General features: G+C 34.8%; 1 protein-coding gene across 2 annotated transcripts in view; it reads left to right on the top strand.

Moving 5' to 3' along the window:
* Positions 1-24,055, top strand: part of LOC145673438 (adenylate cyclase type 10-like) — a 545,310-nt gene that overhangs the window by 500,245 nt on the left and 21,010 nt on the right. For both annotated transcript variants that reach the window (XR_014128769.1, XM_081743142.1), the window contains 2 exons: positions 3,829-3,967; positions 16,325-16,452. Coding sequence is in view for 1 of the 2 variants with exons in the window: in XM_081743142.1 (XP_081599268.1) it covers positions 3,829-3,967; positions 16,325-16,452 (267 nt within the window). In the remaining variant the exon portion in view is untranslated. Of the gene's footprint in view, positions 1-3,828; positions 3,968-16,324; positions 16,453-24,055 lie in introns of those variants that run through there.

Genomic DNA, 24,055 nt, shown 5'->3' with positions numbered 1-24,055 from the left:
TGACACCACGACAAGACAAAAAGTATAGACTAACCTGGATGCACAAATGCTTCTTTTCGGAGTTATATGGTGCTGAAAACATGAAAAATGAACTTTAAAGGTCCACAGCTCTAAAACTATGAGACCTACCGTAGTCGGGTCAAGACTTCCCTTAACAACTAACATGTCCGCTATAAAAAAAAAAGTGTTTCAGAATCCTAAGGTACTCATGCAACAATTTTTATAGAGGAGTTTGGCTACTGGCATTTAATTTGATGTACTGACCAAATACCTCTTTAAAAATTGTTGTGGAAATACCGCAGGGTTGTGAAACTTCGATATTTAGATAGGTCACATACTAGTTCCCAAGTGAAGACTTGTCCTAACTACAGTAGGTTCCATACTTTTGGAGCTATGGACCTTTAAGTTCAGTTTTTCATATTTTCGGCAGCCTATAATTCCGAAAGGAAGCATTTGTGCACTCAGGTTGGTCTATATTTTTGTCTTGTCTCGAATTACCTCCAAACGTTGTCGGTGTTGTTTAGAAACACCCTATATATATATATATATATATATATATATATATATATATATATATATAGGATCAAAATAAATGTTGGAAAGGGAAAAGCCATGGTCGGTGTCAACTATAAAAGTAAAAGGGAAAACAATATAACAGGTGACTAATTTTCGATACATGGATAGTATGACTGTATTAGCGATGATATGAAGTACAAATGTGAAATAAAAGCGAAAGTAGGAGTGCCGAAAGAAGCCTCTAAGACGAAGAAAAACTATTTTGTGGGTCCTTGAGTAAAGAGTTGAAAAAAGGACTTTCAAAACACTTCATGTGGGGTATTGTGCTGTATGTTGCAGAATCATGGACATTGCGCTGAAATAATGAAACGCAACTGGAAGCTTTAAAAATATGGATGTAAACAAGAATGGAAAGAACTAGCTGAGTCGAGTGGAAAACGAACTAGAGGGTCTTAGAAATAGGAGAAGGAAAGAACAATTTTAGATATTATTGAAAGAGGAAAAGAAACTTGTTCAGGCATTGACTGAGTAGGAAGTGTATCAAGAAGGATGTGCTAGCGGGTATCCTGGCAGAAAGACTGAGTGGAAAAGAAGGCTACCACCGGACGGTATCAAAACAGAATGCAGGATACGTATGATGATGATGATTAACAGATATACTGAAAATCTGGATACTCTTTTTTTCTGAGATTAGAGACAACTTACATAAACTACGGGGTGCAAGCTGCTACGGTTTACTTCATTTTCGTCAAGCATATTTACAGCTTAAGCTAGAAGAGAAATATTATGAGTACTCAATTATCAACGCATCGAGGTGATCGTTTCAGTAAAAGTGGCTGCCTTTTGCTTTAAACTGCCCCACCCGAAAATAATAATAATAATAATAATAAATAATATTGATCAAGATTGTGATGGGTCAATGGCTCACTTAGGTGATGTCATAATTTGAAGTAATTCGTTAAGAAAATGATTCCATCGAATAAAACGAAAGTTCTAGATAAATTTTAAATGTTGAATTTAAAAGTACATAAGGAGGAAAGTATTTTCTCTTAACAAGAAATCTGAGTTTTAATATTAAGTGTAACGACATTTCACCAGCGGAGCGTAGACTTTAGCACTTATCATCCAAAAAAGATGTCTCGACTAGTTTGATCTCCACGTGGATGCGCCCGTGTTCACAATAATCAGTAACTTCGTTACTTTCGTTTACCTAACTGGATGCAGATACTTGTGATTTTATTACTGTACTATTTCACAACAACTTCTGAAAGTGATCTCACTTTTTCCCCTATTTCCCCCATTTTTACTCATATAAAGGCGAAATCAAATAACTGGATTTTCTAAAGCAACTTTTTAAATTTATGAGTAGTTTCTTGAAACGTTTTCTAGAACCTATGATTCTGATTGTGCTCAGTGCTAGAACTCATGTTTCAATTGCAAATATAATTACAATAATATGCTTTATATGTATGTACCCTATCCAAGGTGAGTTATTAATTCTACACCTGAAACCTGAAACAAGACTTCCGGTTAGCTTTTAATATGTAAAAGTCGGCCCCCTAAAAACTCATGGGATCTTCCAAGAAGAAAATGCCCTGAGATGATTGTAAATAATCTATCTATTATGTATCACTGGCGATGTAAAAAAAATGATATACTCTTCGAATTGTTTCACAAATGAGACCAGAATCGCTTAATTGTGATTTCCTATACGTTACCGTAACTAATTTGTCAAGGTAGGTTACCGTAACTGCACAAAGTCTATAATTATATTAGGGCTAGAAGGACTTCGTTAATATGACCTAAGGTTAGTGAATTTCTACGCTCTGCGTGATACTCAGTAGAAATATAGAAAGATTCTCTCTATTCGTAACAGAGGAGAATTCAGGGATTATTTTCTATTACTAAATACAGTCGCAACGGAAGAGAGTGTGCCTCCAAGAAGTGGTGCGGCTAATAGTAACACTGTACAGAACTGATCATGGAAATGAAATTTTGGAAAAAGAGACTAAAATTGATATCACGAACACTTATGTTACGTATTATTTGCAACTCAAGTGTCTGTGAAACATATCTGTAAATATGAATCTATTGTTATTCATTAAGCTAACTCTTTTAAGAAAATTCTTTGTGAAATTATGAGTGGGTGATATTTTTCATAATCTGTGTTTCCATACATACAAATGAGATGAAGTGTCAGTGTTATCTCCAAATTTTTAGGAAAATTTCGAAAAGTACATATAGATAAAAATATTTTTCTTTTCTTTCTCTTTTAAATCGGGAATATTAATAAGTCATATTATTAGCTTATTTCAATGGAGTTCTTCAATAATACTAAACTGTCCTGGTTTCAGTAAAAGCAAGTAGATGACTTCTATGATGTTTCGCACAAGTTTTTCTTACAGGAGTTTGGGTAGATAAAAAAGTGGCAGCGCTTCGGTATGGTGCGTGCTAAGGGTCGAAGGCAGTGAAGGCAGACGTGTACACTGTGACTTGCAGCAACATCTCGATGGGGCATTGGATGTAAAATACTGAATGCATGAGTAATTAGATACTTGGGAAGTATCATGAGTTATTTAGTTCTTCACTCATATCTTAGTTGTCTTATATAATATTCCACCAATGAGGGAGGCGATATAATTTGTCTTGTGAGTCCCATTTAGGAGGAATTCACAAAATATTGGCTGACATCGCGTGGGCCATTTTTACAAAAATTAATTGCTCATCAAGTGTGAGGCCCTCATATTTTACACAAGCTGGGTAAAAGAGTTTCTAAAAATATGATGCCGTACAGTGGAATTACGTTGTTCATATTTTACACTTAGACATATTACGCTCATGAGCTTTTAAAGACATGATGGCATCTTGTGTTATCAGAGCGTTCATTTTTCAAACTTGGACATTGTAGGTTAATAAACTATTAAAGATGTGATGCAAATAACGTGCAAACAGACTGTTCATTTTTTTAAACTTAGATATAACAGACTGATGAGCTTCTAAAGACATTATGTAATGTCGAGGAATCACACTGTCCATTTTCTAAAGCTTGACATAGTGGACTAATGTCTATTGGAGATATGATGTTATATCGTGGAATCAGTGTTCATTTTCTAAACTTATACCTAATAGACTAATGAACTTCGAAAGATTCGCTAAACAATTATGTAAAATGTTTTAATATCATTGTTTAATTTAGAGAAGAATGATTTTGTAATGCAACTTTAAACATAGTCATTATAATGGGAATGTATAGTGGATAATTTAGAAGTAATCTGAAGAGAAAACAATTAACGGATCTTCTTTCTTTCCCAGACTAACACATTTGGTGGCTTATTATGAGGAAATAAGAGGAAATACAAGCAGAGCAAATAAACTCTTAAAGAGAGCTGCCAAAATAAGTCTGATACACAATAATGTCTCAGAGTACTACTGGATAATGCATAATAAAAAAGTAAGTAATTTCAGAAGTAATAAATTTGAAATTAAATTTAAATCGAATTACTCTGCTAACTTCACTCAACAGGTTAAGCAACTTACAAACCGTACACTTTCATGAGTTTTCACGTCAATAGGTTTCTTAAAAGTTGTTTTTTTATTTTGCTAAGTTAAAACAAATTACATTTTCCAACACAAAACTATCACAATCATCGAAACTTTGAAGAATTCTACAACAGTAGTTACGCAAATGACACGGAAACGGGTTAATGCACATAAAAGTACTGTCCATCTAAACGACTGTCAGCATATGATGTATTTCGAACAAGTAGAAACAAATAGACGGAATTGAATATTTGTATTTTTTAGGAGAGTTCATTTCCTAAAGTTGTTTAGGTAAGTATTACATCTATTTTCGTGGATAGTTTGCAAAAGACATAGAGATCATAATGCCGTTTACAGCAATTAGATATCTAAAACTATTACAAAGGTACAAGAAAATGGTTTTTGATACATTGGTTAAATTGGTGTATTTGTGGACATTTTTCAAAATGGTTTGCTCTATGACATTACAACAATATTTTTCGTAGGTATAATTACAACAAGCTCTCGGAATTATATTAATTTTAAGCAGTGTTGCGAACTTTACCAGAACTTACTATATCTTCAGAACGGTTTGAGATGTCTAGTTGCTGTAAACGGTATTGATTTTCACAACTATTCAAAGCCATATATTGTAACGTTCTTTTATACAAAGGAGGTCGTTATTCGACACGGCCCTCCCACTAGTGGAGACATGAAACATTTAAGAAGAATTTCCTAGAAATTAAATAGTGCATAGTTATTAATATTTCTAATGGGCACAATTTATTTCTATATTGAATATAAACACAATGTAGAATTTCCTGGAAATGATAGCTATGCAACATTTAGGATATAAATAGCACTAAAATAGATAGAGAGGTTACTCTACTTTAGTTCAATAATAAGTTAATTAATTAAAGTTATTATATCTTTGTAACAATCAATCTGCATTTACAAAGATTTACAAATGAACATATTAACCTCACAACTGCCAAATGTCCTCATTTAAATCAGTTCCCCAAGCAACTTTAATATAGTAACTCATTGATAATCAATGAAATATATAATGATTTGGAAATAATTAAAACAACACCTATCCCGTTTCTTTTATATACAAATTGATAAGAAGTTATTAGTATGACAAACCCAAACGTAGCATATATAGTTAATGACTCCATTAGAACACGTAGAGACTTGTTAAACTAGTGAAAGAAAATTATACAACTCACAACGCATCCACACCTTATAATTCCAATTTAAACTCACAAGTTATTCACACAATATAGAACAATTTTATAACTTAACCCAATTATTATTTCGTAGGTTATATAGAAACACTTTACTATATTAAAGGTTCGTCGGGTACGCTTTCCAGCACACATCTAACAGATTAGCTGAAGGTGTTGCCAGACACAGCAAGCAAAATTACACACAACTTCCGCCCGAATTGCACAATTTTACACACAAGCTGGAAGACAGTGCACACAACATTACACAATACATAACTACCTATCTATATGTTTATTATGACTAATGACGTACATACCTATACGTGTACTAATGTCCAAAATGATTGTCGCATATCTATAACAGGGTTGTTGTGCGAATATATTTGGATAATTATATACCAGGGTACATTTAACACTCTTACTATTTGTATAATCGGCAGAGACATGTATGTGGTAAATTTCATGTCAAAAGATCTGTATATAAGAACAATATAATGAAAAAAAACTTTTCTTGTCCATTTAGCAACATTTTGATGTACTCATCCAAATTTTCGTATTTATATTTTTTTTCTATGAAATTTAGCACAAATATACATTTCAAGATTATATACATAGTAACAGTACTAGAAGTACCTTGCGAGTTTCTTATCCAATTATATTCGCACAACACGACCGTTATAGATATGCGACAATCATTTTGGTCATGAGTGCACATTGACCAGCCATTGTTCAGGGATTCAGCGCTTGATTTGCTATTATTATTATTATTATTATTATTATTATTATTATTATTATTATTATTATTATTATTATTATTATTATTATTATTATTATTATTGGAAAACCGTCACCTTCCCGCCCATTGTCACTTTCATTTTACTTTCAACCATGCGCACGACTATGTGGGTGCTCCAGAGCTCCGGCACGCACATAAATAATCTTGTGGGTGCTGTAGCGTGAACCCGGGTTTGAACCAGTTTCTCTTGCGTTTAAATCAGTCGTGTTACCGACTGAGCTAGGGCAGTCCCAATTTATCCTTATAGTACCGATATATTTTACTTTCTCACAGCACAGTCCTTTATGACAATGTTCATAAAATATTTAACTAAAAGTAAAACAATCAAACATCGAGACTTCCCCGAAAACATATAGGCTAATATGACCCGCCATTGATATGCACCCACATAAATCTTGGAAAATCTGCGCCATTGCTTTCAACGTACTTAATCTTTTTAATTGGACATCGGCCACTCTGTAGTTCATCTGTTTGCAAAATGGCATTTTCTTTACAAGTGGTGGGAGACAAAAGACTTCTTACCCCCTCCGCCTCATGTTTTGGCCAACATCGAGGGTCAACATTCATTCACATTGCTTGCTTGAACAAAGCGTCTTTGCTTGGGGATGTCATGACACCCGCCTCTGAAAAACAAGACGTGAGGTACCAAAGAAGCAATATAGGTTTTATCATACTGTAGAGAAAATAACAAGAGATAACAATAATAGCAAATAACTTGTTATTTTCTCTGTGGTTTTATTGCGCTGGCCTGGAGTCAGGCGTTGGAGCTCGTAGTTTTTAGAATACAATTTTCAGAGAAAAAAATGTGGAAATAATGAATATTTGAATGAAAGGAACTTCGTAAAAATCATCAATGATCAAAATTTTTAATTGTGCCAAATTACACACAAAATGCACACAGATTGGCATTACACACAAAATGCACAAACAGGCCAAAATTGCACACATTTTGTGCAATTACACACACATTGGCAACGCTGGGGGGCTAATATCGCAGAAAATCGCCACCAGAGGCGCTATAATCAAAAAATTTGACAATCAAAATATTTAACCAGATACTCCATATAGAATCACTTCAGACATGATCGAAAGGTTTTACAACTTTCTTTAAAAGTAACTAACAGAGTGACATGTTATACTATGCAGTTGGATGATGTACTTATCAAAGCAGTTTTTTAAATAAAGGCTTTTGAAGAAAATCAGATTTTCAATCCCTTTTATCTTTGTTCCTATTCATCCCAAATCCGTTATAATTGTAAGTACTAGGTACTAAAGCACTTTGGACGTATATTACCCCATCCGTGTCACTTGCGTTGTTATTGCTATAGTAGTTACCAAAATTTGGGTATCTGTATGCGTTGCGTTCTTCGTTTGCAACATTGGACAACAAATCTGATATTATAAGTTTTCATTCAAAATGTAGATTTGAAATATGGAATAACTGGACATAGTGTCATTTAAAAAATATAATCATGTTTGGTCGGCAAAAGTATTAAAATGGTAGTGTTACAGAGTATGTCAAACAATGTTCCCCTTCCGATATTTGCATGGTACAGAATTTCAGTGTTTTGTTTGTATTAGCTTAGAAATTACAAAAGTGTATCAAGATAAAGAATCCACCCTATATATAAGTTGGAAAGAGGTCGAATTTCAAGCAGTTGGGCAATTCCACGCATACAAATTCTGTGGTTTTGAATGACTGAACGAGAATGCTGCTGATACTTGCCGACAGTCATAAGAAACAGCAGCGGTGATTCCAGCCAAATAACAGTCTGTTTGAGAACGTGGTAGGAAGAAGTATATTTCTGTCGATAGGTAAGGATAGAATAAGCGTAGTTAATAGAGATATAAGATGTGATGTAATATGTACTCTGGTTAGGTATGTCATTAGCAAGTTTTCGAGTTTCTTTCTTAAAACGAAAATACGTGAGAAAGCTTTTTTTTTTTTGTCGCATGATGGGGTGGAGTAATTATACGCAGGACCAAAGAAGCGTGGTATTACCCCACGTCACACACATGGTATTCCTACTCACATAAATTAATAGCAAGGGAAACTACATCAGTCACTTGTTTTGTGTCATTACAGATGTCCTGAAAGTATCAAAGGAAAAGTGAAAAGGGTAAATGGACACAAGAACAACTTCAGAGTGCTGTAATTGCAATACTATAAGGGAGAAAGATAAGAGAATAGTAAAAAGAGCATTTGGAATTTATGAGGCTACTCTACGGACATAACTGCACCTAAACTAGGCATCAAGACTGTTTTTTTTTTTTTTTTTTTCGAAGAGCACGAAAATGAATTGGCAAATCACATTATACTAATAGCAAAGCTTTCTTATGGGATGACATGTATACAACTTCGAAGGTTAGCCTTTGAATATGCTGAGGTTAAGAGCATTGCACACAATTTTAATGCCGCTTCGAGATTAGCAGAGTGTCTCCCACACAAGAAGAGTGTCTTCAGAAAACCGAAAAATTTGCAAATAGTCAAGTACTAAAGAAGACTTATGAGCACAGTGCTTTAGCTAACAACAACGATGGACCAGTATCAAGTCAAGATAATAGACGACAAATAATGTCAGCTCTCCAACAGATTCCTGGACCTTCAAGATAAGAAGTCCCTCTCTTACTGGAACCATCAACAACATGTATCACGGTCACTGACATTTCTCCCTTTCTAGAGACAAATATTAACAGTTCTTATGCATTTGTTTGCGTAGAAGAATTACCATACTGCCACACGTGGCATTACCATACGGGGTGGGGAATACCACGCTTTCACTGGTTTGCAGAAAATAATACACAGAAAATTATTACGTGATTGTTTTGGTTTTTGATAATCTTTACAATGTATCTAAGACATTAAAGAATTTTGTGGCGTAAACTGAGAATATTTTGTTTCATACTAATGCGAACTTATTCTTAAGTGCGTGCATTTACCTCGCTCTCCCCGATATATATATATATATATATATATATATATATATAGAGAGAGAGAGAGAGAGAGAGAGAGAGAGAGAGTTTCATTAGCACACAAGTCCATGGACCTATGTTGTTCTGGAAAGCAAACAGCCGATACGAGTTTAGCTTGTCATTGCATCATATCAGCATAAAGCTCCACTGTCACGGCATGGAGTAATTTAATAATTGAATACAAGTCAAAAACCATAACTGCAAGCAAGATATCAAGTGGCTTAGTTACAGAAACATTCATGACGACAGGAAAACCAAAAGTTGATTTAAAAGCTTGGAGAGAGCACATCAAGCTGAAATTCTCCTGAAAGCTGCTAAAGCCAGGAATATTGAAAAATACCTGTTCCCCAGTTTACCTGCATAGCAACTTTACTTTCAGAGACTTCTGGACCAGTATGGTGAAGCTCGGACTCTCAGTGCTCAGGAATCAGTGTGGGATACTGATTAAGTGAAGGAAAAATATGAGTAAACTAAATGTGTTGTTTGTTGTATTACATTATAGTGAAAATATAGACTACGTTTATTCACAGTGACTGTTTGTTGTTTCATTTCCAGAAATTATTGCTTAAACATCAGTATATTCCTTTTCCAAATCAGAGTTATAATAATACCTAAAAACAATGTAACAAACTGATGAGTTCCATAATAAAACAAGGCCAGTATTTTCATTATTTTATTATGGACAAATTATTTGTTATTTTGATACTTAATGATATTTGTTACTCAGCTAAGTGTAAGTATGAAAAAATTTCTATTTACAAGGTCAAATTTCCAAGACATGTTCAGTTTTTATTGATTTTCTTAATATCTCTACAGCTGGACTTGTGTGGTTACGGAAGTCACGGCTTCAGTTGTTTACTAATCATTAGTAAGTATTAAATGCTTTTAAAAAACAGGTGTATAATATTTCTGCCAACTTGAAGAGAACAACCAGAAAACATCAGATTAAGATGACATTATTTTCAAAATATTCAAAACTGTAATTGTAATGTCCTTATCAGTGACAACAAAGTAAAATATTTAGGAATAATTACTGATAAAGATTTAAATGAAATTCTCACATAAATTATATCACTACAATTTTAAGAAAATTATCAGATAAATTTTACAACTGAAGCACGTTGTTACCATAAAAATATTACCTATGAATACATCATGCCTTCATAAATAGTATACTTACAAATGGTATATTAATCTCGAGTACACCTTACATTATTCATTTATAACCAGTGGCAGCTTTAGTGGCAGCGAGTAGGCCGGGTAGACACGAGCCTATCCAAAAATTTTGAAAAATGTATACACGCTAAAAGATACAGTAAAGACTTCCACAATTTATATAAATGGTAGATAATCAACAACTACTGTAAAAGTAATTTCCTACTGTTATTAATCAATATAATGTGTGTATGTATCCATAAGCAAGGGAGCGGGTCTACTCAAAATTAAAATCCTAAAGCCGCCCCTGTTTATAACTGCTGACGGTAGAGTAAAAATAACATTGTAAGAGTATGTTGTAGAAAAGGATGTGACAGTAGATTAGATTAGGGTGACCAAATCGTCAGCTAGAAAAAACGGGACACCTTTTATTTTTGGATGGGTTTCTCTCCTAAACATACTTTTAGCCTCTCTGTTCTATCTCTCTCTTTTTGTCTCTCTCACAAAAAGGAGCAAATTTGTTTTCGTTTTAAAACTTACTGAAAAGGTTGTGGAATTATTTAAATAACAAGTAAATATTAGCAGCTAACAAGAAATAAAAATATAAAACAATGAAATATTTGAAAACATTACTAAAAATATATCAAACATTTATTAATTATTAAAATGAAAACATGAGGTATGTTCATGAGAATAATGTAATGCAAAACATGAGTTCATTTCATGAGCTAGATTCATGAGAATACCTAGTTGTTGTCCTAGCCATCTTTAAAACTTCCTTCTTTCCTAATACAAAATTATAAAAGTTACAACAGTCCATTTTGAAATTGTATAGTACTTGAAGAATTGCACAAAGGGTCTCCACTTCCATTCTGTTTTCTTTCGTCTGTTCATTGAATGTCTGTGAGCGAAAATATTCTTTCAGTATTGCCATTATGAGCAGGAATCGCAAACACATATTGGCATATCTTTAAAGATTCAGAGTGTTGTTCAGACCTAGTATAGTTTTGAAAAAACAAACCCACTTTTCGTGGCCCTGTTTTTTTTTTTTTTTTTAATCTTTTCTGCTCCACTCTATATTATTGTTAACAAAATTCTTCAATGAAGCCATTTGATCGAAAAACAAAGAATCATTTATTTCAATGCCTTTCTCCTTGAAGTAAGCAACACTATCTTCAACTTGTCCAAAACTAGGGATGTGCTCCAACAACATCCATTTGAATATTCAAAAAGTAGAGAACGATACCCTCCATTTCCTAAGATATTAAATGCAGGTTTCATAAAACTCATTAACTTCATTTTTTAAGTTGATTTTGTCTTGTTCCGTAATTTCTTTTTTTTTTTTAAGAACTGATTTTACATTAAATGATGAAAACTGTTCCTCTTTTCTTTTAGACATAGCTTTAAGCATTCCTTCCAATACATCATTGACCTCCATAACACTTGTTTTTGCACTTACTTTCAATTTTCTTATTCCGTGGTGGAAAATACTAAGCTGGTTATGGATACACTATAGGTATGCTTCACTTAAAGGATTATTGTCAATTATTGTCTAGTCAAATCACGCAAAAACTGGACTGTACTGATGACAGCGTCTCAATCTTCCACCGTCCAAAACAGAGAGCAAAATCACTTTGAGTTGAGTTAATTTTGAGTTTATCGTTCCTTTCAGCAGCGAGGCTATATGAGACAAAACCCACTGAATAACGTGGAACCCGAATCACATGAGCTCCCGCCGGGAATCAAACCTGGGTCTTCCACTCCAAAGGCGCGTATGCTAACCGTTTAGCACGAAAGAGCTCGAAAGCAAAAACAGGTTACATTTGTTCTTCATAAGGCTTTCAGACCCTTGCACTGTCGTCTGCGGAGTGGAAGTCTTGGAGTGGGGAGGCCTGGGAGGGAAAACAATGCAGTCACCACATTCACCATTGCAAACATCGTAATGATGTTACTCAGTAATTAGACATATTCAAATATAATCACATAGCTTAGAAAATAATATAAATTAGGAAATTTTTTTGGACCCAATGTAAATACGGGACATTTTGGCGTCCCGCAAGATTTTTTCGGAACACTGTTAATGGTAGTGAAAAAACGGGACAATCCCGTATTTACGGGACGGTTGGTCACCCTAGATTAGATGCACTCTAGAGGAATTGTCAGTATTTCAAATTTCAAATTTTATTTTGCAAAATATATTAATGTATGTCAAAAAGAACAGAGATAAATTGAGTGAATTTAAGCATGTATACACAGGTGGAAATTTAATACACAAATATTTGAAAGTTATAAGAACCAGTAAATCTGTAACTCAATCTCAAACGTATTATAAAGCGCTGAATAGTTACAACAAACTTCCAATTTAAATTAATGAAGAAATGAACAATAAAATATGTTACAATAATTTTAGGAATGATCAAAAAATGAATCAAAAGATTGATCTTGGCCAAGAATTTTAGGAATGATCCAAAAGAATGCATCAAAAGATTGCGATCTTGGCGAATAATTAGCTTTTAGATCAGGGGCCACAAAATTTTTGAACGGTCCCTAAATCAAGTCTTCGCATTTTATTTATTTATATATTTTTTTTACGTAATAAGCACATCATACTGAGTTAAGTGATAGTTTGGATTTGGCTACACTATATATAGTTCTCCAGATATAAGGCGTACAATAAAAATGATTGAATGAAATATAATGGATGTTTTGGATCCTGGAGACCAGAAGAGAATGAGACTCACACATAAGTATCTTCTTATATGAACCCTTTTTCTTATCTTTTCCTGTCACTTCTTCATTAAAAATAAAATAAAATAAAATAAAATAAAAGCGTTTTGAATCGCCAGGAAAATGTATAGTCTGAAATCCCGAAGAGCATCATCTCTGAAACGGATAACCTACAAATTATATTCTTATCAGTTTTGTTTATTCTATTAAGTATTTCTTTTTCGTTTTCGTTTCTCTTTCAGTGTCTTTCCTTTTCTTTACCTCCAACATTATTTATAGATGTTCAACCAAGTTATTAATATAATACTAATTAAGGTTACATGGTGTGCTGAACCGCCGGGTAGTTTCTTCTTGAGTTCCAAGGAATATTACTGCTGAAAAAGAAGGTCGTCATATTTGTATATAAGATTTTTTATATTGATTGTAATTTTCTATTTTGTAGTGTAATCACTTAATAATATTTTAAGATATATTTCATATCAATATGATTCCACTTCATTGCTGTATCTTATTTAAATATCAAATTTGATTAAATAGTATCATAGATTCGAGTTGCAATGTAGATAATTTGCAAACATTCCATATAGTTTTCTCCTTCTATAAATAACTAAAATGGATAAGATAAACGTACATATTGTAGGACAGGAGGGATTTCAATTATAAATTAAAAAAAAAAAGTCACAAGAAGGCAAAAAGATGACATTTTCATTCATCACACTGAAAGTTCGAAATGTCTTAACACACTTTAAATAGGGAATAAAAGGAACAATTCTGAGCATTTCGTTATATTGGGATTTGTTACAGCGATACTGCAGTAGGGTTATGAGGAAGAGAGAAAAAGTGAAAATTAAAATCTTTGAGTTTTACGTTCCACGGTTATGTCGGCTAGGCTAAAGGAGACGGTGATGAAATAATCCCTAGTAGCAGACAACTTGCAAACCGCTTGCTCTAAGCTTGAATTGCAAGTCGGCCAAGCTTGCATCCAGCTTGATTGGAAAACGAGCAAGCATGCCGCAAGCTGGATTCCAGTAACAAAGTTACACGGGGACAACCTTGCATTCAGAGTTTCATTCAAGCTTGACGCAAGCGTTTTACAAGTCAAGTCAGTAGCCAATGAACGCCACTGATGCGATGACGCTCTGTGAATGGGTCTAAAGAATCGCTTGCAAGTACAACAAAAGGCATACTGTCTGAAAGTATGCGTTTCAAGTGCAAGCGAGGAAAGCCAAAAGCCAAGCACGCGCCAACTGGCGAAACCTTTCTTGCTACTAGGGATGAATGAAATGGTAGAATGAAGGAAGTGTGAGGAAACGGGAGAATCCCGAGTAAACCTAGGCACACGGTGTTCGTCCACCGCAAAGTTCACTTGGCGCGAGCTGGGATCGAACCAGGGACCCCTAGCATCAGAGATGAACGCTCTACCTGAACCACCGCGACCCTTTATGAGGAAGAGAGATCGGGAACAAATAAAAAAGTGAAAATAAAGAGAAACCTTAAGGAAGATCAAAAAGAATAAAATCAGGATATGATAAAGTATTGTTACTCGACATGTGATATAGTTGTAGTAGTTTCACAACCATATCGCGCGTCGAGTAGCATCACTCAAAGATGTTTGTGAAACTCTTCGACCATACTTACCTTCTACGTAAAGTACCAGACATGATATTTTCTTTCTTATGGGGCAAGATATATCATATAAATGCATTGTTACTATATAGGTAGGTACAGTGCAGTTATATTGTGGTAGTCCGTTCCTTTATATTAAAGTTATTGCGGTTTTCAAGATACCAAAATAATTCATCAATATCTATATACGAGGGCTATCCAGAAAGTAGATTACGTTTTGGAATAAAAAATCAACAAAGTATAGGAAACAAATTTTATTATATACAGATGAAAGCCACACACAAATACTACTTTTCGACATAGTCACCATTCAAATTAAGGCATTTATCGTAGCGATGTACGAGCTTGGAAATTCCTTCGTCGAAAAATTCGGCCGCCTGCGACTTCAACCACTTCGTTACCTCTTCTTGCAGCTGTTCGTCGTCATCAAAACTCTGCATAGCCAGCCACTTCTTCATTGCTGGGAATAGGTGGAAGTCGCTCGGTGCCAGGTCGGGACTGTACGGCGGATGAGGAAACAACTCCCACTGAAAAGATTCAAGAACTTCACGCGTGACATTTGCCGTGTGGGGCCGGGCGTTGTCGTGAATCAACAAGATCTTAGAGCTCAACATTCCTCTGCGCTTGTTTTGAATTGCTCTTCTGAGGTTTTGCAGAGTTTGGCAATACCTTTGAGCGTTTATTGTAGTGCCTCTTTCCAGGAAGTCCACCAAAATCACACCTTTTCTGTCCCAAAAAACAGTCGCCATCATCTTCCTTGCCGACATTGTTTGCATGCATTTCTTGGGTTTTTGGGGAGAACCTGTGTGCCCCCACTGCATTGATTGCAATTTCGTTTCACAGTTCACGTGTTTCACCCATGTTTCGTCACCAGTAACGATGCGATCGAGTAAAGAGTCACGATCCTTATTGTAGGCGTCCAAAAAGTGCAACGCTGCAGCCATTCGCTGATTTTTGTGGTCCTCTGTCAAGATTTTTGGAATCCATCTTGCACAAAACTTGTGGTAACCAAGCTTTTCGCTGATGATTTCGTGCAACAAACTTCGCGAAATTTGTGGAAAACTCAAAGAAAGTTCCGTTATTGTGAACTTTCGATTTTCACGGACTTTAACATCGACTTTTTCGACAAGTTCGGCAGTCACTTTGCTGGGTCTCCCACTTCGATCTTCGTCGTGAACATTGGTTCGGCCATTTTTAAATCTTATGACCCACTGTCGCACTCCACCTTCAGTGATAATGTTGTTCCCATACACTTCACACAGCTGCCGATAGATTTCTATCGGTTTACAGTTTTTTGCTGTCAGAAACCTTATTACTGCACGCACCTCGCAGCTCGCGGGATTTTCAATTAACGCAGACATTTCAAACCGTCACAGTATCTTAACGGAGCACAGCACGAACCTCTCACTAGCACGGCTAGATGCCGACTGAGCTGCGCAACGCTCTGACCCCAAGATGGCAGCGCTAGCCCCGCCCCTAGCGGACACAGACGAAAACGTAATCTACTTTCTGGATAGCCCTCGTATTTGTTTACAAAAAGTTTCATCGGAATTCAAGCTCATTTTCAAAGACGATATCTGACGGATTAACTTCCCACATATATGTTTTCATTCATTACATTTTTTTTTAAAAAAATCTTGCTATTGTTTTAATTCTTACTTTAAAATGTTAATATCTTTGAATCAGTAGGAAAGTTTCTTCGTTTTTACCTAAGCCATGGAGTAAGTCATATTGTCAAATTTACATTAAAATTTTATAAAGTGTATTATTTACCATTTTGTAGGCTTGGTCAGGAGAGTCACATGTTCCAGCCAGAGATTTATGGAAAGAGAAATGTGAAATGGACCCAGCCGCATATAATGGAGTTCAGAATCAATTTGTTCGCTACACGTTACCTCTTCCTATGTTCCAGTAAGTTGATTTTATTTGTATCGAAGTTACACTAAACTATTGAAGGGATTCCGTTAGACCTCACACTTCTCACCTTATACTTTATTATAAATATAGTATACTTTATGTGATAAACATTTCATAAGATTCCCTAGATTCACTACATCTGAAAGATGTGTAGTATATTTTACACCTTCCTTTTCGTGTCCATATTTTCTTATAATGAGGAAAATTCTAGAAAAATCTCTGTCTTTTGTTCATCGATACATTAATATTAAAAAGTGTGTAGATTGTGTACGAAATATAAATGTATCACTTCGCCTTATAAAGGTTAAATATAAGTATTTACCGGCGTATAAGATGCAGTTTCTTCTTTTAAAATAAATCTGAAAGATATTACTTATCTTATATGCCAGCACTGAGAATTTGGCTATTCCATTTTCCATAAGCTATCCCAATTCGATGCTGTTTGATGCCTTTCTCACTTCCTAACAGTGTACAGTTGGCCACATAAATTCTTGAGGTACAAAATCCGTGAGATAGGCAACCCAACTAACGCCAGCTCCAAGATTAATTACGCCTGGTAGAGTAGCTAGAACAGCAGCATGAAGTTGCCCCAACCTGTTAAAAGAACAAATCGTAAAGTGTGTTTTTGTGCAGGAGTGAGGCGAAACGCTGCTGACGAAATGATAAAAGAGAGTCTTTGGATACGTGTACTCACAGCAAACAGCACAAAATAACCTACTACATATAACACATAATCTATCTGTATATTATTTGATACGCATGTATGTATAGTCATTTGAAGTAAGTTAACTTGTTTATAATCCCTCATTTGAGTTAATTATAAGATTATTTAAGTCCCCTGATTGTTATCTTCTCATCGGCGATTTTTCACAATTATTTCATGTTTTGTGCGAAGAAGTGCTATTTGAATATAGAACTCTCAAACGATTGAAAGAATAACTTTCTTCAAGGGATTTCTAATGAAGCTTTCCTGTGAAGAATATAAACGCATTATATTTAATAATTTGTCAGCTCTGGCAACAAAACCTGTGCTTCTTCCAATCGGTACCGTTTCAGTGGAGAGATCATCTTCAACAATGAATAGAATTTTAACTTCAGAATGGTGCCGTTTCACTCCAGAACACGTTAATAATTTGAAGGTGTCCTTGGAAGAACCTTGTTTACTGATGTTTGAAGTGAAAATAAAAGTGTTGATGCTGATTTTGAAAATTTTATAGGTTGTGCACAGGCCCATGCGCCCGTATCCAAGGGGGTCTAGGGGGAGGTCCCCCTAAATTTTTGCTGCCCCCTCCTAAAATTTTCACGGTAGGGTTGCAAATGACCTATAATATAGTTGGATCGGGCCATCCCTAACTTCTGCCTCTTCCCCCCTACATTTTTGGGCTCGCTACCGGCCTGGTTGTGCATACGGAAAATGGTTCAGAAGTCCTATACGAGTGACATCGGTTCAGTTGGACCATGAGTGAATCAAAATAAATGAACTTGCGTTTCAAAGAACATTAAAGAACTTGGAACAGTGATTTTCAATTTTTGTAAGACTGCGCCGCGGTTCACAAATATGCTTGTAAATATATTTCCAATACTTTTTTTTTTTCATTAGGATCACAAAGAGCATTTAACTTGCTTATTAAACAAACCCGCATAAGGCATGTATAAGTTATAAAGTGGTGTTACAATGTGTGAAAATGTGAAGAAGCGTAATAATGACGGTTCAGAGGAGAGTTTGTCAAAATATGCATACGGTAGTCATCAAGACTATTAATACATTCGTGAATATATGAGTCACATTGGTAAAAAATTACAAAATTACAAAATACAAAATTACATTGGCTATAAATTTAAACGAATTTAGTTACCTACAATGTTGCGATAAAGGTACACTCATGTCCAAAATTATTGTCGCATGTCTATAAATATGTTGATGTAGGAATATAATTTGATAACGATTTCTACAGGTATTTATTGTAATGTTAGTATGTGTATAATTTGCAAAGACATGCATGTGGAAAATTTCATGTCAAAAGAGCAGTAATAAGAACAATAAAACGAAAATAAAACTTTCTTGTCCATTTAGCAACATTTTGTTTTACTCATTCTAATTTTCGTATTTATAATTCTTTTCCTACGAAATTTACCACAAATATACATTTCCCGATTATACACATAGTATCGGTATTAAAAGTACCCTGCATACTCATTACCAAATTATATTCGTACAAGAAGACAGCTATAGATATGCGGCAATCATTTTGGACATGAGTGTACAATATCTGCAATTATCAATAAACGTTCTAGTATATCATGTTGTAGTTTTAGCACTTCAGATATCAGATCGAGTTCATCTAACCTAACCTAACCACTGACGGATCTCAGTCGCGAAAACGTTTCCATTTTAGGCAGAGCAAACAGAAAAAGAACGAGAAGAAAAATGATAAATTTAGAACATCCGACGTGTATTTGTCCATGCATACATTAATCGAGAAAACTACGACGGATTTTAGTTCAACATCACATCAGTCAAGTGAATTAATTCGTTAATACTATAACTTACCTTGATTGTAATGGGTATTCACACAAAATAAAAACAAATAAATAACAAGGATTTTAGGAATGATCCAAAAAATTGATCAAAAGATTGCGATCTGAGCCAAGAATTTTAGGAATGATAAAAAAAAGAAAAAAAAGAAAAGAAACGCATCAAAAGAGCGACCTTGGTCACTAATTAGCTTTTGGATCAGATGCCACAGAATTTTTAAACGGTCCCTAAATCGAGTTTAAGTATTTTTTACGTAATAAGCACATCATATTCAGTTAAGTGATACTTTTGGTTTCACTACACTATACGTAGTTCTCCAAATATGGGGCGTACAAGAAAATGTTTGATTTAATGAAATATATTGGATATTTTGGATCAAGGGCCACACAATTTTTGAACTGCCCCTATATCGAGTTTTTGTATTTTTTTACGGAGTAAGTACATCATACTGAGTTAAATGATAGTCTGGGTTTGGTTACACTATATGTAGTTCTCCAGATATAAGGCCTACATTTTTTTTTGGCTGAAATATATTGGATATTTTGATACAAAAAACGAAATGAAGGTCAATGCAACATTTTGTACTTTGTTGAAATTAGGATTGCAGTGGAAAGGTGTCATTTTTTGTGCTATTGCAGAATTTTAGGATAATACGAGAAAGGTCTATAAGTTTCCTAAAAGTCAAGCACAAACACCCCCTTAAATTTTCGAACACTCTCCTGATTTTGAAATCCTGGCGGAAATCCTGTATCCAGTCCAGTCAGGGGCGGATCCAGGACGGACTTATGGGGGGCAGTGGGTTGTAATGCTGCTATTTAGACCTACTTTTAAGAGCTCCAAACTCTGGGATTAGTTTTTTATTTATATATAAAATAAGAAAGTTTCCCCTTACTGGGGGGCGATCGCACCGATCGCCACCCCCCCGGATTCGCCCCTGAATCCAGTGGGTGTAGAGTGAAGTCTTTGCAGGTGTAAAGTGAAGTCAAATGTTCTGGAGAACTTCTAAAGCACAACTGTAAAATTAAACCTCTAATTGCTGTAAATAAAATTACAATATTGCGTTAATTATATAAGTGTCTGTAATTCGGGCTTACTTCGGGCTTATTTGATTATCACACGAGCTTGGGCCTAAATGCTAAAACATATTTCGGACTCGGGTCGGGCCTCACATTCTAAAAGAGATTTGCTTTTTGTTTATAATTCTGAATTTATCGTATATGTTTTTCTTTTTGCTAAATTTGTATTTATTTTAGAATAGTGTTTCTGACTCAGGTGAAAGAAAAGTACCTCCTCAATCATAAATGGAAGAGTGTCGTAATTCGCGCAATATTTAGGACCTGTTAAACAGAACAAATTGGAGTTCGGAATAAGGGACGCCAGGCAGCTCTTATGTTACCCTCCAAGCGGAAAAAAAAATTAATTAAAAGTGATCCAGGGATCCGCGTGAATGGATTTTGATTTTTTTTTTTTTTTAAGTATTCGATCACATTCTAAGCATTCGAACATTCCTGACGTTTTAGCTCCCTCTTTTTCTTGCCAGAAGTTTCGGGGAGAAGTCCCTGCTGGTCATTAACGACAATAATAATATTATGTTAGTATTAATTTATAGCGTTTTTCGAAAGTGTAACATTGTGATTTTTCTTACCACCCGTTTAAAATCCGCATTGAGCATACTCGTATTTCCCTCATCTTGCAACTAACTGCTCTTGAAATCATCTCCCTACAATAATTTTCCCTTGATTAACCGAGTTTAATTAATAAATAACCCAACCCAAAAAAAGAAAGAGATATTTCGAAAGGGTCTAGCATAGTAGGTTAGGTCTTAAGAAGGGACGTACTTACGGGGGTACATCGGATCCGGACCACCCTAAACTTTCTAACTCAACATATATTTGTATACTTTCTCAATAAAACTATACTTGTTTAACAGGGAAGTGATTGATCTAGCATGAAAATTTGATCCTACACTTCTTGCATGAACTTCTCGCCATGCTTTTTGCTTTTCAATTTTGTCCTTAAAAGAGTCTGTTGTCTTATCCCATATACAAGGTCTGCATTCCACAAGTTCGATAAGGGTTAAAATATCATACGGAAAAATTTTTGCCATCTCTAAAATTGTAAGCAAAACTAGAAAGGTAAGAACACAAGAATACACAACCTTTTCACCCACTCACTATAGCTAAACTGGAGAACTCTATCAGGTGGTCAATCCCGGTACACAAAGGTGAGAGGGAAAACTTGCATACATAGCTCTGGTCTTTGTTTCCATTTGCCATTCCACAAATTCTTTTAAAAAATGAGGGGTAGCGTTGGAAGTTAGAGAAAAGATGTGCGGCAAGTGAAGCGTGGAGTCACATTCCTGTTTTTGAGATCACAATCAAGAGAATGCCAAATGAGTCACTTGTCCTCGGGAGCTTTGAAAAAAACATTTGATTATCCTAGGTTCGTTTCAAAATAATAATAATTCTACTTGTCAATAAATATTCTATTCAATCATTGCTTATCGAGTGAGACCGGGAAAATTGTGTGCACACAATTCTGATGTAAATAAAAGAAAGTAATAATAATCAGGATTTTTCCATATGCTTATGTTCACAGAGTATCAAACTTTGAAAATTACGCTTGAATTAATTTCCGTAATGGACCACCGATAATGTCGGCGGTGAAATCGACTTCAATGTATTCAAATCGTAGCTTGCACACGCCACCGATATTATCGGCCGTTTCTCCGACACGCAGATGCTGTCGGCCAAGCCCCCGATACTGTCGGCGGTACCGCCGACACCGATTTTGTCGGGGGCAATGTTTTCTTATGATTCGATGCACACGCCACCGATAATGTCGGCCGGCCAGCGGGTTAAATGAAGAGAGTGACAAGGCGCTGTGTATTTTTGTTTTTTTCTTTTCTTTGAAATTTTGTTGTTTCCATTTTTTCTATTACAATTGTATAATATTATTATTATTATCTTGTCCTATAAACAACTTTGGAACAGCTTATTATTTTTTTACAGTCTCTGTTTTGGAGTAGCTAATTCCCTTTATTAAATGTGGGAAGTCTGAAGAGTACTGATTTCCCTCTAAATAGTTATCAAATAGAATATAGGAAATTTACATAACCAATTTCCGTTGATTATTTTCTACTCCCTTTTTTTTCTTTCTCTCTCTCTCTCTCTCTTGTATCTTTTTAAATCTACTAATGCATTTAAGTTTTATTATATTCTGGAAATTAATTCAAGCGTAATTTTCAAAGTTTGATACTCTGTGAACATAAGCATATGGAAAAATCCTGATTATTATTACTTTCTTTTATTTACATCAGAATTGTGTGCACACAATTTTCCCGGTCTCACTCGATAAGCAATGATTATACTCTTATTTATTGACAAGTAGAATTATTATTATTATTATTTTGAAACGAACCTAGGATAATCAAACGTTCTTTTGAAAGCTCCCGAGGACAAGTGACTCATTTGGCATTCTCTTGATTGTGATCTCAAAAACAGGGATGTGACTCCACACTTCACTTGTCGCACATCTTTTTTCTAACTTCCAACGCAACCCCCATTTTTTAAAAGCATTTGTGGAATGGCAAATTGAAACAAAGACCAGAACTATGTCTGCAAGTTTTCCCTCTCCCCTTTGTACCGGGATCGACCACCTGATAGAGTTCTCCAGTTTAGCTATAGTGAGTGGGTGAAAAGGTTGTGTATTCTTGTGTTCTTACCTTTCCAGTTTTGCTTACAATTTTAGAGATGGCAAAAATTTTTCCGTATGATATTTTAACCCTTATCGAACGTGTGGAATGCAGACCTTGCATATGGGATAAGACAACAGACTCTTTTAAGGACAAAATTGAAAAGCAAAAAGCATGGCGAGAAGTTTATGCAAGCCTTGCCGAGGATTTTGAATTCATAGACAAAAAGAAACGAGAAACGACAGGTATGTATGGACCAAGTAAAACAAAATAGCTAATTCAAATCGTATCATTTAATCTACTATAACATTAGTGTTAATTGCATGGAAAACAAAATAATGTACATACAGGTACATACGATATGTAACAGTGTTTCAACAGGAATTAACCTAATATAGTTTGCAATGTCTCACAGCAATAATTCTCATCGAAACGAAAATATTATGTTTACGAAATCTACGTATTTAAACGGCACTGTGAAATCTAAACAGGTTTAGGCATATTTTATATAAGTTTTTGTACCGCCCTTCACACCTCTTCAGAACAGTTTTTGTAGTCCTTGTTTTAAAAAATAATTTTCCCGATTATTAGAACTTTTAGTTTCATATATGGAGAAGATTTTTAGAAACACAGTGCAGAATATATTGTGTGTGTCGATTACTTCGCTCGGTCCCACTCGACAAGCAATGGTAGATAATAGAAAGGGGAAAGGGCGGAAGATTGCATAAATAATACATTGTAAAAAGCTAACTCAATGCAGGTGAAGAAATCAAAATAGCTGTGAGGCACTACTTGCTTGGGATGTGAAATGGATTATGTGTGGATTGTAAGCAGTACAAAACTATTAATTTCCAGATATAATAATAATAATATATTCCGGTTGTGCTCCTAGTTTATATCTGTATGTTGTAAAATTTAATATGCGTTCAAAAGTTGTATGTGAAAATACATTTCATTCAAATAGTTGTTTGAATAAAAAGCTAAAATTATTCGAATAATTATATTAAGATAATTATTCAAATATTCTAATATGTGAAAATTACTTGAGTTACGTTTATTCGAATAAATTTCACAGCTCTGGTAGTAACTGAGGTACTCAGAATGAAAGTGCTGGAAGTCCCAAAATTAGAAAAATCGTAAATTTAGTTTCAGAAAATTATCGAGTATGAAGACTTTTGAGAGAACTAGTCAGAAGTTCATAGGCCAATGGCTGCACTATACAAGACCATTTTTTAAACCTGTAATTAGTATAAGCCTAAATATCTAAAACAGCTATTATCAGAAATTCTACTTGTATTCTGGACGCCTCAACTAACATTAGACAACCCGTCCTCATTCTTCAGTAGCACAGATAGCCTACGTTACTT

This window comes from Thermobia domestica, chromosome 16 (assembly GCF_964235325.1).
Source record: "Thermobia domestica chromosome 16, izTheDome1.hap1.1, whole genome shotgun sequence".
NCBI lineage: Eukaryota > Metazoa > Arthropoda > Insecta > Zygentoma > Lepismatidae > Thermobia > Thermobia domestica.
Note: the sequence above shows the minus strand (reverse complement) of the source record. Positions and strands in the feature narration are given on the sequence as shown.